The sequence below is a fragment of the Betta splendens genome, chromosome 6 (assembly GCF_900634795.4).
Source record: "Betta splendens chromosome 6, fBetSpl5.4, whole genome shotgun sequence".
Classification (NCBI taxonomy): Eukaryota; Metazoa; Chordata; class Actinopteri; order Anabantiformes; family Osphronemidae; genus Betta; species Betta splendens.
In genome coordinates this window covers 4,423,088-4,443,871 of record NC_040886.2, presented here as the reverse complement: position 1 = coordinate 4,443,871, position 20,784 = coordinate 4,423,088, and the positions used below count along the sequence as shown (strand labels likewise).

Sequence of the window (20,784 nt, the reverse complement as noted above, 5' to 3'; positions counted from 1 at the left end):
CGTGATTCACCTCTACCAAAATACTCTTCACACAAGCCAAGATTAAATAAAAAAAATGAATTATTACAAGTCACCTTTGATTGAGTAAAAAATGGACTGGAAATTTAGTAAAACAAGCTTACACTCTGCTGTACCATAGACTTGTAGCACAGCATTCAGTGTAAGCTGCAAACAAAGCAGCAGTTAGCAGCAACTGCTGTGGATGAGTCAACATTGCCTGGGCCATTAACTGCAAAAGTTGTCCACCATACCTTGCAACTTATTTGTGAATAACGTAAAACAAATTTCTCAATTGAAACTTATTCTAAAGCCTACTTCATTTGTCATTAGTTGAAAGTAATGGTACAAGCCTGTGCAGGTTCTAATCTAAAGCCACAAAATAAAATGAAAGCCATATTTCTAAATAAGGCTTAATAATCATAAATGAGTTTCCCTTTCCGTGTAATCACATTCGCATTTGAAGGTAAAGAGAAATAAGATTACAATTACATAACACTTGTTTTGCTGTGACAAGACACCAGGCTTAAAGAGACGCACAGAGGTGCATTCATGAGCTGTTTCTATTTCTGACACCCCAGCCCACACTCATTAAAAAAACAGAGCACTTTAAAGCAGATGCTAGAAGGATTCATGCTAAATCATGTCAAGTTTTCAAAGCTAAATGTATTGGTATTCAGCTAAAGGGATCAGGAGATAAACTGCCTGTGGACTGGATTGTTGTCTGTGTAAATGTGACGTGTAGCATGACCTATGTTTTTTCTCTCCCTGTCTCTGAAATATATAAATTTCCTTCTGTTTTCCTTAAAGATACTGGGTGTAATGAAATGCATAACTGAAAACTAACTTGTTCGTCATTAACACTGTACTGTAGTTTGTCTTTAGAATTGTAGACAGGAGCCCAAAGTCTGATTACATTACAGGACATGAGCACCTTTTCAGTATTATTCCTGTGCTAATGAACATATGAGCGACACTAATGACTCCTTAGTCTGAAATGAGGTGAGATTTTTTAACCATTCAGCATCCAGAGATCCACATACTGATATTATGTATTATACTTGTTTGGCAATGGCAGCCAAATACTTGCATTATATAATACTGTACATGTTAATGTTAGGTTGCTTTGACACCAGGGGCTAATATACTAACATCACAAATAATATGAACTAAATTGTCAGTGCAGGATTCTGTTGTATGTTTTGCAGTTGATATGCTGATAGATAAATTGCATGCATTCTGGGTTGACTAAATGAACAAAGGAAAATAATTGAGTGTAACTTTATACTGAATAGCTGCTCAAAATTTCGACCAGCCTTTCTCTTACCCTGACCCGGGGTGTTAGCCTAACATCCCACAACACTCTGGACTGAAATCTACTGTAGTTCTCCTGTTTATTATTTTAAGACAACAATTTTAATATGGTCACTACAAAAATCCTGACAGAACATTGACATGCTCTGAATATGCTCCACACACAAGGCATATTTACAAAACAACTACACTTACAGAAACAGCACATTTATTAAATTTCACAAATGAATGCAAATAAATGCATTATACCATCTGTTCCCTTACGTGATAAACACACACACTCAACCCAGGACCTCTAGCACCCGAAGCGAGTCATATTCAAACGGTGCAAGGTGAGACGTTCAATAAGCACTTAAGACAAAACAAAACACATTCTACGATGGAATCAGAAATAAATTTTGTTTCAGAGATGCCTTTCATCTAGAAACTTTTGACTAAATAATCAGTCACTCAAGCAATTGTGAAGGGCCTGTCCGGGATTTAAAGCCATAACCTAAGCATTAGTCATATCCCAAAACAAACAAGTGAAACAAGGTTTTTAGCTGGTACTCAAAACAAAGAACAGAATGTATTCTATGATGGAGTCAAAATTAAAGCGTAAAGAGCCAAGATGAGATTATCAATTAACACCTAATGTTACAGACACAGGACAAACTAGACTAAGAGAACCTAAACGCAGCAACCCATACACGTCTGAGATCACCACCTTCATGGTGGGTGGTATTAACCAATGTTCATCCAGCAAATACTGGGCCAAAACCTGCCTGTTTACCTCCGATGAGTGTAAACAGGCACAGTAGTTCGATTCGAACAATGGTCAGTTTGGATTCAACGAGGCAGAGTCCATTCCAGCAGCCGCTGGGAATCGGATGGCACTTCATGCTCCCACAAACAAAGGTCAAGCTCCCTGGGAGGGCATCACCGGTAAAGGCAGAGCCAGTGTAACAGCTGGAGGTTATGAGCCAGACAACGTCCTTCTTGGACCACCGCAACAAATGGGTAATGGCGGCGTCCTCCTTAGACTACCGTGGCGAATGGGAATTGGAGCCAAAGATGAGACCAGACGAGGAGCCGGAACCAGAGATGAAACCAGACGTGGGTCCAGAACCGGAGTCAGAGATGAAACCAGATGTGGGGCCGAAACCAGAGCTAGAGATGAAACCAAACGTGGGCCAGGACCGGAATCAAAGACGAAACCAAACGTAAAGCCGGAACCAGAGACGAAGACAGATGTGGAGCCAGAACCAGAACCAAAAACGAACCCAAACCAGGAGCTGGAACTGGAACCAAAGACAAAACTAAATGTGAAGCCAGAACTGGAGCAGATGAGATGGCATGAAAAGCAGGTGAGTTGATCCACTTAGCAACCCTGCTGGGCTTAGGACCAGATGAGATGGCCCCAGGACCACCAGAAACAGAATGTGTGGTCCTGTCTGGACCACCCAAACGAGGATGTGTCATCAACACCGGCCCCCCAGGATGAGGACGAGCTGCAAACCTTGGCCCAATAGGACAAGATGCAGGAGTGAAAGGGTAAGCAGTATGCATGCTGCATTCAGACCTGGGTTCAGGAGCGGAAGCAGATGAGGCAAGGGCAACAGCAGGTGTACTGTCACGCTGACTTTCACCTCCACCTTATAGAGCCATGGTGCTGGCACTGGAAAGTCTGGCTGCGCCGTTGACGTCACACACAGATGAACCGTCAAAAAGAAGGCTTCTCCAGCAGGTCGGAGGGCCAAAACACAACAGAGCCCCCTCAAAGAACACTCACACAAGTTTTGAAGGGCTGGTCCACAATTTGAACCTCGGACCGAAAATTATACTCTTAGACTAACGATCCAAGATGAGATATTCAATCAGCAATTAAAACATAGAATAGAATAGAATAGAATAGAATAGAATAGAATAGAATAGAATAGAATAGAATAGAATAGAATAGAATAGAATAGAATAGAATACCTTCATAATTTCTTCAGGCAGCCACGCTAGCAGCGCCATCCGACAGTGGAAGCAAGTTGCAGTACAATACAATACAGACAATGAAAAAACACACATATCGTATCAAACAGAGTGGAAACCTTGCTGGGATCAGGATAGATAAGTTCAGAGAACAGACGTTGAAACTGTAAGGTGGGGAGGGGGGGTATCTGCATCAGTATAGTGAAGTGTTGTTTATAGATGATGACTGAGGCCGACCAAGATGTTTACAGGTCAGTCCAACAGTTGTCCTTGAAAGGAGACACAATAAGGGAAAGAAGATAGAGGCACAGCTGGTGAGTCCATGACGTCTCCTCAAGCCTTTCAGACTGTCTGCAGATTTTATCTGTCTGTCACTTGTCCTCCTCTGAACAGGCTGAGATCTTACTGGTCAGTCCTGCAATCCTGGTCATCCTGTGATGTAATTCTTCTGAACGAACTGAGATGTTACTGGCCAGTCAATTAATCCGGGCCATCCTCTGATGTAATTGTTGGACTGGCATGTATCTTAGTCGGCCTCGGTCATACTTCTATAAACAACACTTCGCTACATTGATGCAGATAACCCCCCCCCACACACACACACACCTTACAGTCTAACCGTCTGCTCTCCGACCTTATCTATTCGTCCTGATGTATCCAAGAAAAAATTGGCAAATATTCCACTTGTACTGTGTGCCACTGTGTGTATGCGTGTGTTTCTGTATTGTATCGTCTTTGTACTACAACTTGCCTCCACTGTCAGCGGGGACGTGGCGCCGCAAATGGCTGCATGGGTGTGCCAACACCAAGACAAGTTCCTAGTTCTGTAAAGTGCACTCTACAGGACCTGGCAATAAAGCTCTTTCTGATTCTGATTCTAATTCCTTCAGCCGAGTATCCATGGACAAAACATCTTTTCAGCACCTTTCCCTGGCTTAGCCATCGTATCTCTGTTTGAAACACAGTTTCACTCTCAGTTTTCTTCCCGTATCCTTTCACTCATTCTCGCCACTAATCCACTCCTGTGCCCACACATCGCGGGTCCTCTGTTTGGTGTCAATGCCACGAGTTTTTCCCAAGACAGCCCCGTCTCATTTATGCATCTGGACACCTTTTCATATAGGTCTTGTCCTGTAGTTGTGCCGTGCATTGGACATAGTACTATAAGCTCTTCTGCTATACGCAGGCTGGAGTCCACTCCACGGATGAAAACTGACAACTGGGCAATGTCAGATGTGTCGGTGCTCTTACCCCCAGCCGGGGAAAAGGCAAAGAAATCTTTTCTCTTTCCCACAAGCTGTTCTTTTAGGTTTGTGGAAAGCTGGTCCACACGTTCTGCAACAGTGTTTCTGCTCAGACTGAGATATGAAAATAGCCTTTTCTCTGGGCACACTGCATCACAACAACTTTTAGCATACCGTTTTTGATAAACTCTCCCTATGAGCAGAGGCTGCCAATATTTAAGAGCTTGTTTTAATTCTTCCACCTTCCACAGCCTTTCTTCTGTGTTCAAATTCTTTTCTTTGTCTTTGTGAGAGGTTTTATGGTGTCTTCTTAGATGGTATTCTTTCATCAGAGCCAAAATCTCTCCACACAGAAAACACACTGAATTGCCTTTTACCTCCACGAACATGCATTCTGATTCGCAGTTTTCTTGAAACCCTCTTTTCTCCGCATCCACCTTCCATTTAGCCATTTTATGGAAGTGGGTAGCTCCCAAGGGCCTAATATACTTGACTTATACTTATCTTATACGTGACTTTGTATATGTGTCTTAGACCAACGAGCCAGAACGTGATGATTTAGTGTTGGTTGCTAGAGGTCGCGGTTTTTAAATCCTGGATGAACCGTTTCTATTTACTTTACATGGCATTTTATCCAGTCAAAGGTTGTTAGGTGATGGTCTTCTGTACAAAAACAATTAGTTCTGATTAGATCATGGAAAGTGCGTTTTTTTTTGTTCTGTCCAGCAGTTTAACAAGCAGCATATATTACGCTGAATGCCATATTGTGAAGGACAGTTTTGCTTTAACAAGAGAGGTATATATAAAATATATATAGTCTTCCTGATTAATGGTTTATTTAATGTTTTATTTAGGTAATCCTAAATATATGTGATGTTTCTGCTTTGGGGTGTGTGTGCTGGGGGGGGGGTGCAACCAGCTGCTGAAACCAAGCAAATCTGTTAAGTAAACAATCGGTGCAAAATAAATAAGCAGGGATGTACCTTAGGCTAACACATTCATAACTAAACAACTGTTGTACTGTGGTTTACCTTGGAGATTAATACTAATACCAATAATAGTGTTAAGGTATGTGCACATACTCATACAAACATATACATATCATATACATACATATATGCATTGTTATACATATCCCATACTACTTAATAAGAGTCATGACATACAACACCACCACTGTTTTAGTTTTAAGTGCTACTTGAACTTCTTTTCCTGGCTTGTTGGTCTTGAGTATGATGCTAGGTTGCGAAATGACCCAGCTTAAATTCCCGTATGAGCCATTTACAGTTACTTTAGATGTATTTTATCCAGTCAAATGTTGCTAGGTGAAAGTCCTCTGTAAACCAACATTGTGTTCTGACATTATTGTGGAATTTGTTCTCTTTTTTTGTTTTAAATGCTCAGAAAGCATCTCATCTTGGCTCGTCGGTCTAGGGCAGGGATGTCAAAGTGATGCTGATGAGGGCCGGTGTCCCTGCTGGTTTTCCACCTCTCCCTGCCCCATCTCCTATTGATTAACTTGACCAGGTGTGTTTAGTCAATGACAAGTTGGAAAAGCCAACTGACACATCTGATCAAGGTAATCAGGTAATCATCAGAGAGAGCTGGAAAACCAGCAGTCATGCCGGCCCTGCTGGTTTTCTAAACCGGAGCTCGACACATGTGGTCTAGGGGTATGTTCTTTGCTAAGAGATCCCGGATTCAAATTCCTGGACGAGCTCTTTGCAGTTACTTTATTACCAGTTTATCCAGTCAAAGGTTGCTAGGTGAAAGTCCACTGTACTGTATAATTACAAATTTTGACTTCATGAAAAAACTCTAAAATAACAATAAAGGGCTCGTCCGGGATTTGAATCCAGGCCATCTTGCACCAGAAGTGAGAATCATACTCACTACTAGCTAGGAAGAGACGCAGTACTGGCACTTCAAACAAAAAATTGAACACATTATATGCTATAATCACAACTAAATGTTTGTATATACTGTAGAAGCCTTTCACCAGCAAGAGTCCTTAGCACTACCTTTGACTGTATAAACTGCCACTAAAGTAACTGCAAAGGGCATGTCCAGGAATTGATCACGGAACCTCTCGTATTCTAAGTAGGAATCATACTCGTAAACTAGGGAGCCAAGATAAGACACTTGATTAGTACTTAAAGGAAACCTTCACCGATTTTCAATGGGGGTTGACCAAAACGACCTCAGGTAATATTTAAGAATGAAGGGACACTCAGATTGCTCCATAATTTTTATGCAGAGAAGTTATTTATTCCTACCATAAGACACCTCAGCAGATGGTTTGCCGAAGCCTGGCCTGCTGGAGCCTAAGTGCTCAGTCTGCCATTGTTTTTCCTTGCATACGCATATCTTATGTTGCTAACGCTAGCTGCTATATTAGCTCTGACTGGCTGGCAGCAACAAATTCAATATTACTACTTGTAGGCAATATCAGCTTCACCGCTGCCAATTCCTCTTGGATGAAATTGTGGATTCTACTGCTGACGGGGGAACGTGCGTCTTATTGATTATTATTTTTGTGCTGCTTGTAAACAAAGCAGCAGTCGAAGCGTAGCCTTGACTTCAGGGTGCCAAGGACAAACCACAAAAAACAGCCAGGACAAAAAGGTGTAATGAACACTCAGTAAGTAATATAATTAACTGTTTATCTTTTTTGCTTGTGCTGTAAAATTTGAGTGCAGTTATGAGCTGTGGCTTGTGTTTTGGACTGTCAGGAGCTAGCTTACATTGCTAATGTTAGCTTGTGCATTAGCTTGCCTGGCAGCAACTCTAATACTAATAAAATAACTTATTTCATCCTTTAGTAGGTAATATCGGCTGGTCACGTATCATCACAAAGACTCTTGGAAGGGACAGCGGTCTTTTTCCAGCCACTAACAGCAGATGACGAAAAAAATAGTGTTAAAGGGTTTTGGCTAAATGGGGAATCTGTGGCTTTCTAACAACTGTCTTATTTCAAATACAAATCATTATTTTTAACCTTTTCAATGAGACTATAGTTTCCATTGATTTTACAACTCATGCTGGTAAATGAAAGTGTGACTTTAAAAGGAAAACACAAAATTGTCTGGGTGACCCCAAACTTTTGAACCGTAGTGTAGGCACTGAACTCTGGCTCATACTGTACAACCTCGAATATCGGACTGTGCATCCTGAAGTACTTGCTGTCTAAATAATCTACAGCAGGACCTCTGGCCATTGAATATTAGTGCTGCACGCATATGTGAGGAAAAACAATGGCGGACAGAGCAGTTGCACTTTAGCAGACTGGCCCCCTCCCCTCTCAGCCCGACTGTTGCTGGGGCAGGTACAGAGAAAATCAGGAAGCACTAGTTGTAGTCTGTGAGCCCAAGGCAAATGACTCCGTCTTTGTTCCCTCACAGAAAAAACACAATTATATGCGATTTTTAAATATAGTTTTAAAAACAAATAATAAACAATTAAAAAACTGTGGCTCACTATCTCACATTCAAACATGTTTTTTGCCAGAGGGGAGGAGTTTAAACAGTTTGTGTGCAGAGTGTGAGGGGTCAGCAGTGATACCGACAGCCCGTTTACTGAGTCTCGCCCGGTACAAGTGCTCAATAGAAGGAAGCTAGTCTAGTCAGTCTTTTCTGATCTTTTCTGCTGACCGGACCACTAGTATCCTGCTTAGTAGCTGAAACCAAACCACACAGTGATGAAGGTGCACAGGACAGACTGGATGATGGCCGTGTAGAAGATGGTCAGCAGCTCCTGGGGGGATTAAACTTCCTGAGCTGTCTCAGGAAGTACAACCTTTGCTTGGTCTTTTTGTGGACAGTGTCTATGTGGGGGGATCACTTCAGGTCCTGTAAGATTGTGGACCCTAGGAACCTGAATGAGTTCACGGTAGTCATTGTGTTATTGTGGATGGTGAGGGGGGCAGGCGGTTCTTCCTGAAGTCCACTGTTATCTCCACAGTCTTGAGCGTGTTGAGCTCCAGCTGGTTCTGACTGCACCACTGGACCAGCTGCTCCACCTCCTGTCTGTATGCAGACTCATCACGGTCCTGGATAAGCCCAATGACGGACATGTCGTCTTCATACTTTAGGAGTTTCACAGTTGGGTCTCCTGAGATGCAGTAGTTAGTATAGAGGGAGAAGAGCAGTGGAGAGAGGACGCACCCCTGTGGTGCGCCAGTGCTCTTGGTGTGGGGGCCAGATGTGATGCTGCCCAGCCTCACCTGCTGCCTCCTGTCGATCAGGAAGCTCCTGATCCACTGACGGATTCTGAATGGTGAGCTGGGTCAGTTTATGGTGGAGTAATTTGGTGTTCTGCCTCTGAGGGACTTGGCCGACATCTTCTTCACAGATCTCCAGTGCAGGTAGGGGGTCTGGTGACGGGAGGGTGTGAATGTTGGGGGGTGTAGGTGAGCCTATTGTGTGACTGGGAGGTGTGAAGGAGTTATTTTCAAACCAGCAGTAGAAGCTATTTAGGTTGTCTGCCAGGCATTTGGTAGCCTTGGGGTGTGGAGATGGCTTACTGTACTGTAGTTAGGGTTCTCCAGACTGACGCAGGGTTGTTTGTTGATAGGCTGTTCTGCAGCCTTTTGCCATCTCCTTTGTCAGCTTGTTTTTGGCAGCTTCTGGTAGCTTTTTAAACTAGCAATCTTTGACTAGGTAAACTGCCACTAAAGTAATAGCAAAAGGCTAGTTTGCGAGTTGAACCCGGGACGTCTTGCACCCTAAGCGAGAATCATACCCCTAGACCAGCAAGTCAAGATGAGGCACCTTATCATCACTCAAGACAAAAAAATAGAACACATTCCACGATATAATCAGGGGCCTGTTTAAAGAAGGAGGTTTTACATTAGTAAAGCCACTGTATGTAGAAAAGTTACAGTTATAGACCTCAAGCGCTTTCCTTGCCACAAACTCCTCAGAGTCATTCAAGAGGAGTTTCACAGGATTGCAGGTATGTGGTATTTAATTAGTTTCAGTAATTCTAAACTGAAAAATGATGATCAGTTAATAACATGTTGCTGTGACCCCTGAAAATAAATTAATAGTGCAGGTACCATGACTACTCTTTCTAATGGTCAAAGACTAAATTACCACTGTAACTGACATGTATCATTTTTTACACCACCAAGATCATATGTGATGCTGCACATATTATCACAAAAGTGGAGGCCAAGTGGCGCAGCTTTGGTCATGACTCATGAATATATTGTGAGTCAACCCTAAGTAACAGGCTGAACTGTGGTAAGTACATGTATGCCCTATACACTTATTTCAATGCATGAACTACACACTCACAAGAACACTTTTATGTAGCACTAAAGTAATGTGAACTTACTTTTCAATTAAATTCAAATCAATTTTATTTATATAGCGCCAAATCACAACAAAGTTATTTCAAGGCACTTTACAAAGTAAGGTTTAAAACCTCACACAACTAAACCCAACAAATCCCACATACAGCAAGCATTTAATTTGATAGCAACAGTGGAGAGGAAAAACTCCCTCTCTAACGAGGAAGAAACCTCCAGCAGAACCAGACTGGATGTGGGCGGCCATCTGCCTCGACCGGTTGGGGTAAGAGGATAGAGAGAGAGAAAAGCACAGCAACAGCAACAAGCAACAACAAGCAACAACAGAGCACAGGCAGGATGGTTGGACCAGGGACTGGATGCAGGCAGGATGGTTGGATCCGCAGCTGCCCATCACAGAGACCAAACTTTGAGTCCAATGATACCTGTAGGTGAGGACAGAGAGGGAGAGAGAGTGGGGGGGAGAGAGAGAAAAAGGGAGAGAAGCACAACTACTGGAGAGAAAGAGCACTGCTCTGCTATAGTAACATTTCTTTCCAGCTGTTATAGGGTCAGTTGTGCTAAATTTAAAAGTTAATAAGAAATGGTCAGATAACAGAGGGTTTTGGGGAAGAACTATTAAATTATCAATTTCAACCCCATGTGTCAGGACAAGATCGAGGGTGTGGTTAAAACGATGAGTGGGTTCATTTACCTGCTGTGTAAAACCAATAGTGTCTATTAAGGAGTTAAAAGCAGTGCTGAGACAGTTGCTGTCAACATCTACATGAATGTTAAAGTCTCCCACTACAATGACTTTATCTGTGCTAAGAACTAAGTCAGATAAGAATTCAGAGAATTCAGTTAAGAACTCCGAATATGGAGCAGGAGGACAGTAAACAATACAAAACACAACTGGCTTCTAAGTTTTGGGTCTGGGTGAGAAAGGCTCAGAGTGAGGCTCTCAAATGAGTTATAACTATGTTTAGGTTTAGGAGTAATTAATAAATCTGAGTTATAAATTGCTGCTACTCCTCCACCTCTACCTGTACTTCTTGGAACATGATAGTTGATGTGACTCATTGGAGTCGACTCATTTAAAGTAACATATTCATCCTGCTGCAGCCAGGTTTCAGTGAGACAGAACAGATCTATGTGATGGTCACTTATCAAGTCATCGATAACTTATTGGAGAGATTGACAGCTTTCTGCTGGAGGTAGGGGTTTACCCATGCCAGCCCACACTACTGACCCCTTACCCAGAACCTGAAGCAGGCCCCAAGCAGCGCATTAATTGTGGCACACTGCAGAATAAGAGCCCGAGTGGAAATTACCATAGGCCTGTTGAAAGCACGTCTTCAGTGCCTACGTCACCTCAGGGTAACATCTGAATAGAATAGAATAGAATAGAATAGAATAGAATAGAATAGAATAGAATAGAATAGAATGCCTTTATTAGTCCCACAGCGGTGAAATTCCCATCAGCAGCCAGCTCGACCGGCGCTAGTCCGACAGTGGAAGCAATTGCAGTACAAACAATAAAACACACACGCACATACAGTGGCACACAGTACAAGTGGAAACCATGCTGGAATTTTTTCTTGGGTTCATTAGGACAAATAGATAAGGTCGGAGAGGACACAGTGAGACTGTAAGGTGGGGGGGGGGTGTATCTGCATCAGTGTAGTGAAGTGTTGTTTATAGAAGTATGACCGAGGCCGACCAAGATGTTTACAGGTCAGTCCAACAGTTGTCCTTGAAAGGAGCCACAACAAGGGAAGAGGATAGATAGAGGCAAAGCTGGTGAGCTAGATTGGACCCGGGAAGGGAGGGGTGAGGGAGAAGGGACAGAGTAATACACAACCAATTCTAATACATTTTAACAATCCATGACTAATTTGTCTAGTTCAGTATTCCAATTGGTCAGAACTCAGGGCTTCGTCGCCTCTTGTGGGACCATGGGTCACCCTTGACATCTCCTCAAGCCTGTCAGACAAGGCTGTCACCATATTCACCAAGTGTTCAGTCTGTCTGCAGATGTTATCCCTCAGTCTCTTGTCTTCCTCCGGACGGAGATCTTATTAGTCAGTCCTGCAATCCGGGCATCCGAACGAGCTGAGATGTTACTGATCAGTCCCTCAATATGGGTCATCCTCTGATGCAAATCATCCAAATGAGCTGAGATGTTAATTGTCAGCCCTTCAATCCGGGCCATCCTCTGGTGTAATTCCGTCAGCCGAGTAACCATGGCCCCCGTCGGCGTTTGTAGCTCCACAGCCGGTGGACACGCCAATGAGCCGGCCGCAGATTTTCCAATCTTTCCAATCTTCCCATAAAGCAGGGCACCACCAAAGCCAATCATGAGTAGCCCTGTTATCAAAGTCCAAAATATGAATAGATCCTCTGCATCCTCGATGGACAGAGGCTCCAGTCACACGGGGCACCAGGAGTCCCACGCGTCCCGCACGTAGCCAGAGACAAAAGTCCCCAAGGGGCAGAGTGGTTCTCCCGGAGATTCTTTCCTTTGTGAAAACATTTTGTCCATCGCGCTGAGTGACCAGTTGATTAGCTCCATGTTCAAAAATGTTACTCCAGAATAGCAGATCAGGGTGCTCAGAAAAAGACGGCCTGAGAGGGCCTGTGACGTTATTGTGACATGTTCTCCACAATAATGCTTTTGTTTTTGAGAATTTCACTTTCTAGATCTGTCTTTTTAGTCTGGCGGTCCAAGTATAACATTTCCTTCAGATTTAATTTATACAACTCCTTAACCGGTAACTTAAAATACAGAAGATTTAGAGTTACATGACATAGTTCCTCATTATTCTTACAGAATTAAACTCTGGCATTTACTGAATATCACTGAACTGTGTCCATCTGTGCAGCAGACGGACCCTCCTCCTGCTGTTCTTCCACACTCTGGGGCAGAGGGGAGATAATAATGTCAGTATACTAGGAGATCAAGTTGCATCATTTAGGCTACGCAACACAAACATCAGAAATCATGTGATGTGTATAAACTGTATTAATATTACACTTTATAATACTGCTTATCATAATTTAAGCTTTTTTTTAGTAGTATACGTACAACATCCTGGGCTTCGGTTGTGATCCAAAATCAAAGAGGCTGATATTACCATCAGAATCTGTTATGACCAACATGAACCCAACCCAGACTCTAAGAAATGGATATATCAAAAGTAGCCTATGTAAAAAATAAAATATATAGGTAGGCCTCTTACATTTTACAAATGCACTTGTATCCTGGGGAGAGATTGGCTCTGATGTACTCCCTTTAGGAATTCCTTCAGTCCCTGCTTTCCAGTGTTCATGCTGAGGGCCATCTCCTCTGCATACGTCAGTGGTGGTGGTGCAGGTCCTTCACCAGTTGTTCTACCCTCTGCCTTCTTTCTCAGTCAAATGATTTAACTGTGTGAAAACACCCATGTTGAAAATGCTGCTGCACTGCTATACTCTGCATGCTATTTAGTTATTTAGTTATGTCAAATGTTGTAAAGTCAGGTAGTCTACACCCATGATATTATTGTGCCTTACCTTTTTAAATTATGTTTTTATATTTCATTTTTTGGCGATGTTCTTTTTATGCCTGCAGGATTGCACCAACATAAAAATTGAAATTAAACTAATTAAACTAATTTTTTAATTAAAATTAAAAAAAACTAATTAGATTAATGTAATAATTGCTCTTCATAAAACTTATTGGATTATTGAATTATCATTACTTTACAAACCCCACATCAACCACAACAGGAATTTTAAAAATGCATAGACATAAAACTGCACTTTTAATTCATACAAAAATCGGTATTTTAATGCAATTACTGAAGTAACTCCTTAGATGAGTGAAAACTTACTTTACAAGTCTTTACTTTACAAGTGAAATATAACAACAATACTAACATTATTCAGTAATTAGTTACACACTGATTGCGATTATTAAAATGTAAACTTACTGTACACATTAATTCGGGCATCTATTTTCTTCCAAGCTAATTCTTCTTATTCTCTTTCGCCGTGCAGACGTGTTGCTTTTTCTACGGAATATAGACTCGTAGTCGCTATATGCTTGAGGTATATCCATTTCCAGACCTCTTTTGTTGTCCTGTTGCCATGGTCACTCGTAATATCTTTACTCCACTGATCAGGGCTTTGTATCGTCGCGGTGCACACGCTTAACTTTGAGTCAATCAACTCAGAGTTGCTAAAACCAACTCTTCTCAGCTGTTCTGAAACCAAAAACTCCAGGTTTGCAAACTCAGTGTAAGTCAACTCAGAGTTCAGTTTAAACTCAGAGTTTGTTAAACCTCCTTCCTGAATATGTATACAGAGGGCTTTCACCTAGCAACGTTTAACTGGAAAAAAATACATCTGAAGTAACTGTAAAGGGCTTGTCTGGCAGTTGAACCTCTCACACCCAAAGCAAGAATCATACCCCTAGACCAAAAAACAGTGTACGATATACAGTCATCAGAACTAAATGTTGGTATACAGAGGACTTTCTCTTCTTCAAATCTCCCTCTTTCTCTCTGTTTGTTTTGGCCCAGTGGGTCGCACAGGCAACGACAGGAAGTGGAAGTCAAGGAGGATCCACCAATTCCCTGAAGACGCCACCATCACCCTGACTGCATGCACACACACACACACCACACAGACTCAGGGTGGTAAAATAATGGAACTGCGGACCTGAATTTACTGATGGTTAATTGCTGATCTGCTGTAGGATTTAGTTCTAAAACTAATTCTAAAGACTAATATTAGTCACTACTGTGTTTTCGCTACCAAAAAACACTTAACAACATTCCAGCTGACTTTATGTCAATTTTAGTTTTTAGTTTTTACTGGCAAGTTTAACAAATGAGATTTATCTAACAGTTCAAGTTCTTTTTCCCTTTTTTTTAGCAAATGCAATTTAAGGGACCAAAAGTGTTTATTTTTTTGGTGGATGTGTGAAGTAGTACAGTAACTGGTGGTTTGTGTGAGTGCTCATATATTACGAATAGATCTGCTAAAACATAGATGTAAGGTAAGTTATTCCTGTCCCCGTTTATGTTTATAAAGTTCCTCTGAAGTCCACTGTCGTCAGCAGTGAAGAGTTTTTTAACGTATGTTGTCTGAAGAAACACAAACATAAATTTCCTTAGTATAAGCTTTACTTTGTTTTAGGAAAATTACAGTCAATTTCATGATTTTTAAATCTAGCAACTGACCGAGGCAACATAACATGTTTTAGTTACTGCATGCTAAATTGTTTTCATTTGTTTAAAGGGTGTGGTCTAAATAAAGAAAACAAGCATATAAGTATTGTCATTGTTCTTAGCAGTGCAGATACTAATTATTTCTGGACTTCTGGACTGGAGGTTCTTGTCTTCCTGACTTATTATTGGTTGTGGTGTTTTATCTTTCTTTTCTTTTAATTCTAGTGTAATAAAACAAGTTGAACAAGCTGGATTATTTATGTTAGTTAAAAACAAATACAGTATTTGTCAGATAGGACACATACAAAAATATTTAAAGTTAAGGTTTTAATGCGGCACGCCGGTGCAGTGGGTAGCACTGTCACTATCACATCAAGAGTGTCCCAAAACATGCATTAGGTTCATTGGTCACTCTAAATTGCCCTTACGTGTGAATGGTTGTCTGGCTGTGTGTTGTCCTGTGATGGACTGGTCCCTAGATAGCTGGAATAGGCTCTAGCACCCCTGCGATCCCGCATGGGACTAAGCAGTAGTGTGAATGGTTGTCTGGCTGTGTTTTGTCCTACGATGGACTGGTCCCTAGATAGCTGGAATAGGCTCTAGCACCCCTGCGATCCCGCATGGGACTAAGCAGTAGAAAATGGATGGATGGAAGGTTTTAAAGTCTGTATGAGTATGAAGTTATTAAACCTCAAGTTTGTACAATATATACGTATAGAGTGAGAAAGTGAGAGAGTCAGCATTGGTTTACAGCTGAAAATGTTTTGCAGTCTAGTTTATGACAGTGGACTTATTTCATAGCTTCAAATGGGACATCTGACTGTTGACTCTGCAGAAGACTCTGCTACTGGTCCACTCATCCTGAGTGCCAATCTTCTGTGTACCTGCTAACTTCTTTTTTGTTTACCACTGCTGTAAGTAGATCCTTTATTTAGATGATGGCAGGTGCTAATTATGTTGATTAGTTATTGTTTTGATTTGAGCAAGTAACCAGATACTGTATAACAATTTTTTTTTAAATAAGACCACAGCCTATACTAAAAAACAACTAAAAAACAGTGTTTGTGTTTTGTAGTTTTGATTAATTTCAATATGGTTTTCTTCTGTGTTTGTTGATACAATGCATGCATAATTTCTTCAAATATCTGTTGTGAGATAATAATCATGTTGTAAACACATTGCGTTGAACTAAAATTGTCCATTCAGAAGTTATTAATAAATAAATATATATATATATGTTATATAATATAATATATATATATATATATATATATCTATCTCTCTATATATCTATCTATCTATATATGTAATTGTATAGTATTGTCTATAATTATCTGTGTGTGTGTGTGTGTGTGTGTGGTGTGTGTGTGTGTGTGTGTGGTGTGTGTCCTTCTCTCTCTCTCTCTCTCTCTCTCTGTGTCTCTCTCTCTCTCTCTCTCTCTCTTCTCTCGCTCCTCTCTCTCTCTCTCTCTCTCTCTCTCTCTCATCTCTCTCTCTATATCCTCTCCTCGCTGCTCTCTCCTCGTTCCGTCACAGGACTTGCCTGCGGGGGGTTCAGACAATGAACACATGAGATACCGGCTCAGACGTCGCCCGGTCTAACAAGGTCTGCGTCAGTGTTGGGGAACCAGAGCACCTTGGCGAGAAGTGGGCTACTGGAACAAGAAAGAATGGCTGAGATGTGAGAACAAGGCTCTGTTGGAATGCTACTACTCAAGTAACCCTAGTCAGAGGGGCTATATGCAAAGAATGTGCGGTGAATGGGAACGGAGAAACCCACATTCAAGGCTGACGGCGAAGCAACTAGTAGCTCAGTGTTCCAACATCCACAAACGGCAACTGCTATCACAACTTGAGATTGACGAGATACAACACAAATGCTACGGCAAGGGGGAGCCAGGACGCCAGGTCAGAGGGGAGATTTCACCATCTCCCCAACCGGAAATTGGGTATGAAGCCCCAGTAAGCACAGATATGCTGAGCGAGGCAGCGACTGACCTGAAAGATAAGATCATGGCGAGACTGAACAGGCAACCCCCACTACAACGGCTAAGTGAAGTACCATCAGAAAGTCTCATGGAAGATGTGAATGCAGCATTGAGAGCGATCCCTACCACAACAATCACAGAAACCAATGAGCTATATATATATATATATACAGTGAAATTTCATGGGGAATAAAGGTAGAGAAAATATCTGCAGGACAGTTTTTGACACTTAATATACATGCACTATTAGCATTACATTACTATTACTGTACATATAAAAATTTGGTCTGGAGATGCACGTTGTCAGAAAAAAAACACTACAAATAGAACAGTATTTTGTCTACATTCTGGACTTTCTGTGCTGGAAGGATTGACTCAAATGAAAACACCTACAAGCGCATTCTAATTTTTTTGATGCCTCTTGTCAGCAAACATTTGTTAATCTACCCATGAGGCCACTTTTGTTTTTGAGTAAAACAATAATAGCCAAACCAATGGGGTTCCTTTGGTAAAACATGCCCACTGAGTGTAAAAAACAGCAGTACATTCTAGGTCTCAGTCTCTTTTAACTACAGAGAAAACAGGAATTTCTACCAACTCTTTTTTGGTGGAATTGCTCATCTACAGTGGGGATGAATAGTTAATTTGTAAGTGGTCCAAATTGGGAATAACTGTTTTTCCCTTTCTGATTTGCTGTCTGAGCTAAGACAGCATTAGTGTAATTAGCATGTCATCAAGGTAAACTAGGGTTGTCATCCTAGTCAACTTTTTACTATTACTAAAATCTCAAAAATTCATTATGCTAAAATTATGTTACGTATGTGAACCACGTCACTTAGTATGTGGCTGGTTGTCTTACAGATCTGTTAGAACAACTGAAGACTCTTCTTATGACTAAATTTATTTGGGGACATAAAGACATTTGTTTGGTTTTGAAACATTCAAACTTACTTTACGAAAAAGAAGTAGTAGAATGACCACAGAATCAGTGCTGCTAGCTACATTTAGACTCAGATGATTCTGCTTATGCAGACATGTGGGTGTTGAGAAACAGCCTAATTTGAATACACGCCCACACACGGTTGCCTTGTGCAGTGTATTTCCCATGCCCATTTTCATAGATCACTAAGGATACCACATTGATCCAGTGAAGAACCTATTCATTCAATCAAATTTTTAATGCTGAGTGGACAGGAGCTCAACCTTACAGATTGTTTTACTCTAGTCTTTCATTGAATGTGGGCGTAATATTGCGCTGGGTGTAATTATTGTAATTATAATTACTGGTTTTCAATAAATGGGTTTTTGGATTCTGTTAAGTGGGTGAATAAACAGTTTTGATGCTCCTCCAGGCTACTGCCATGTAAATGAACAGGTTTCTGGTCAGCTTGGTTACATCACTTATAACTACAATCAATAACAATTAAATTACTGAATTTAGTTTCTGTTGTGTGTGTTGTACTGATTTAATACTAGACAGCATTCAAACGTGCAGAACCTCTGGCCAGCCCATTTACATAAAAAAAGACCAGATGGTGAAAATCAAAGAAAGTCAGAGTGACAGTGTTTTGTGGAGGAAAAGAACCCAAATTAAATTGCACTGGGGCACTGGAGAAGATGTTGTCAAGTCTTAGGAAACAATGTCTGAATTAAGTCTTGAGATAAAGTCAGACTAAATAAGGGCTCACTACAATGTCTTCATACCGGAGCTTTAACCGAAGGGATGGTTGTGGAAGAAGTGAGAGACACTGAGTTATTCTTGTATTGTATATAGGCGAGTGGTCCAGAGATATTATAAAATGAGTGCTGTTCCAGTCCAGACCAGGCAGATTCCAGAAGTGCTGGGGCAGATGGTCTAATTTTGCAGAGCAGAATTTGACATATGGGAAAATGCAGACCAAGGTCTGAAGAGCACTGGGGTCCTAAAAAAAGGATGTTTGCTGAGCAAAACATCCAACATGAAAACAAAAAGACAAAGCAGGAAGGAATAAAACCCCAAGTTACAAAATACTGGTACTGGTACTGAAGCAAACAATATTATAGTAACAAATCTGATTCTGATTCTGAATCGTGATTTGTTTTCAGAAAGTGGTTATAACTTATTTTCAACATGAAACTCCTCTTGGACAGACACATAAGTTAACACTTACTAAGCAATACTGTTTCAGCAGCGTACATGAGCAGGAACGGCTTGATACCAGGCAACAGAAAACGGAACCGCAGGAGCAGAACACAGGTGAGTCAAAACAGGCTGGATAAAGGCAATCTGGCAACAACCAGGCACGTAAATACAGGGCAGGGGAAGTGAAACCAGGTGAGTGAAGCTGAGAATGTCAGCAGCATAGGGAAGGACAACCAGGTGAGGTTTAAACAATGTGACCTGAACTGACATCACCTTAAGATTTATGCTTTGATACAGTACTATGGACATTAGTACCTTATAACAGAGCTTAACATTATAGCAATCCTTCTACTTGTTGTTTTTACTATTCTCAGATCCAGTTTTACTCAAGTGCTCCTTTCCATAATCCTCTCTGTCTTCAGCCAGCCTGTCCCTGGGGATTCAGCTTTGTTGCATAGTTGAAAATCACTTGAGCTCAAAGTCTAGTGCTCTGATTTGCCACTGGATGTGAAAAATTCATGATCTTATCTAGATACATGTGTCTCTATTCAGAATTTCAAATTTTCAAATATACACACTCAAATACTGTATGTACTGAATAATTATCTATAGGCAGTTCCACTGTCTTTGGTACAGTAGGTCTCAGGTTCTAATCCAGGTCGGAGTGAGCCATTGTGTACTCACAGTAGCATGGTAATAACATGAGAGCAGATCCACCAAGGCTAGAGATTGAAGAATACTGAAAAGGCATATGGGAGAAGGAGGCATCACAAAATAGAGTTACCTGAATGGTTAACGGAAGGCCAAACAATCCTGAAAACAATCCTGAGAGACCCCCAGAAGAGAGCAGTCCCATCCAACTAATAACCTGCCTCTGCAAAACATGGAAGCTCCTGTCAGGCATTATAACAGCTAAGATGAGCAGGCATATGGATCAATACATGAGCAGTGCCCAGAATGATAGTAGTAACACCAGGGGAGCAAAACACCAACTACTGGTAGACAAAGCAGTCAAGACTAGACAACCTGTGCACTGCCTGGATTGACTACAAGAACTACAAGTTTGACTACAAGAAAGCCTGTGACTCAATGCCTCACATATGGATCAAAAGGGGAGATGGTAGCCACTGAAATCAAGACAGGGCAGCTCCTCACAATGCAGGGAGGGTTTCACCCCAAGTCCAGCACCCTGAGACTGTACGCTAAGCAGAAGGAAGGAGGCCGAGGATTAGTGAGCGCCAAAGCCACTATGAAGATGAAACAACTAAGCTCCATGAATACATTAGGACGACAGCCCCAACTGATGACGTGCTTAGTGAATACTTCAGGCAGCAGAAACAAGAGGAGGAGGGGAAGGAAGAGGAGGAACCCTCATGGAAGGACAAACCCCTACATGGTATGTACCACTGGCAGATAGAAGAAGTGTCTGATATTGACAAATCCTACCAGTGGCTGGACAAAGATAGGGTGAAAGACAGAACGGAGGCACTAATCCTAGCAGCACAGGCGCAGGCTCTGAGTACCAGATCAATAGAGGCTGGGATTTTCCACACCAGGCAGGACCCCAGGTGCAGGCTGTGCAAAGATGCCCCTGAAACAATCCAGCACATAACAGCGGGATGCAAGATGCTAGCAGGCAGGGCATACATGGAAT

General features: G+C 41.6%; 1 protein-coding gene across 1 annotated transcript in view; it reads left to right on the top strand.

Annotated features, from left to right (window-relative positions):
• syt9b (synaptotagmin IXb) overlaps positions 1–15,267 on the top strand; it is a 58,001-nt gene extending 42,734 nt beyond the window's left edge. The window contains exon 8 of the mRNA XM_029153602.3: positions 14,370–15,267. Coding sequence (XP_029009435.1) covers positions 14,370–14,447 — 78 coding nt within the window. The 3' untranslated portion in view covers positions 14,448–15,267. The remainder of the gene's footprint in view (positions 1–14,369) is intronic.
• The last annotated feature ends 5,517 nt before the right edge of the window (positions 15,268–20,784 follow it).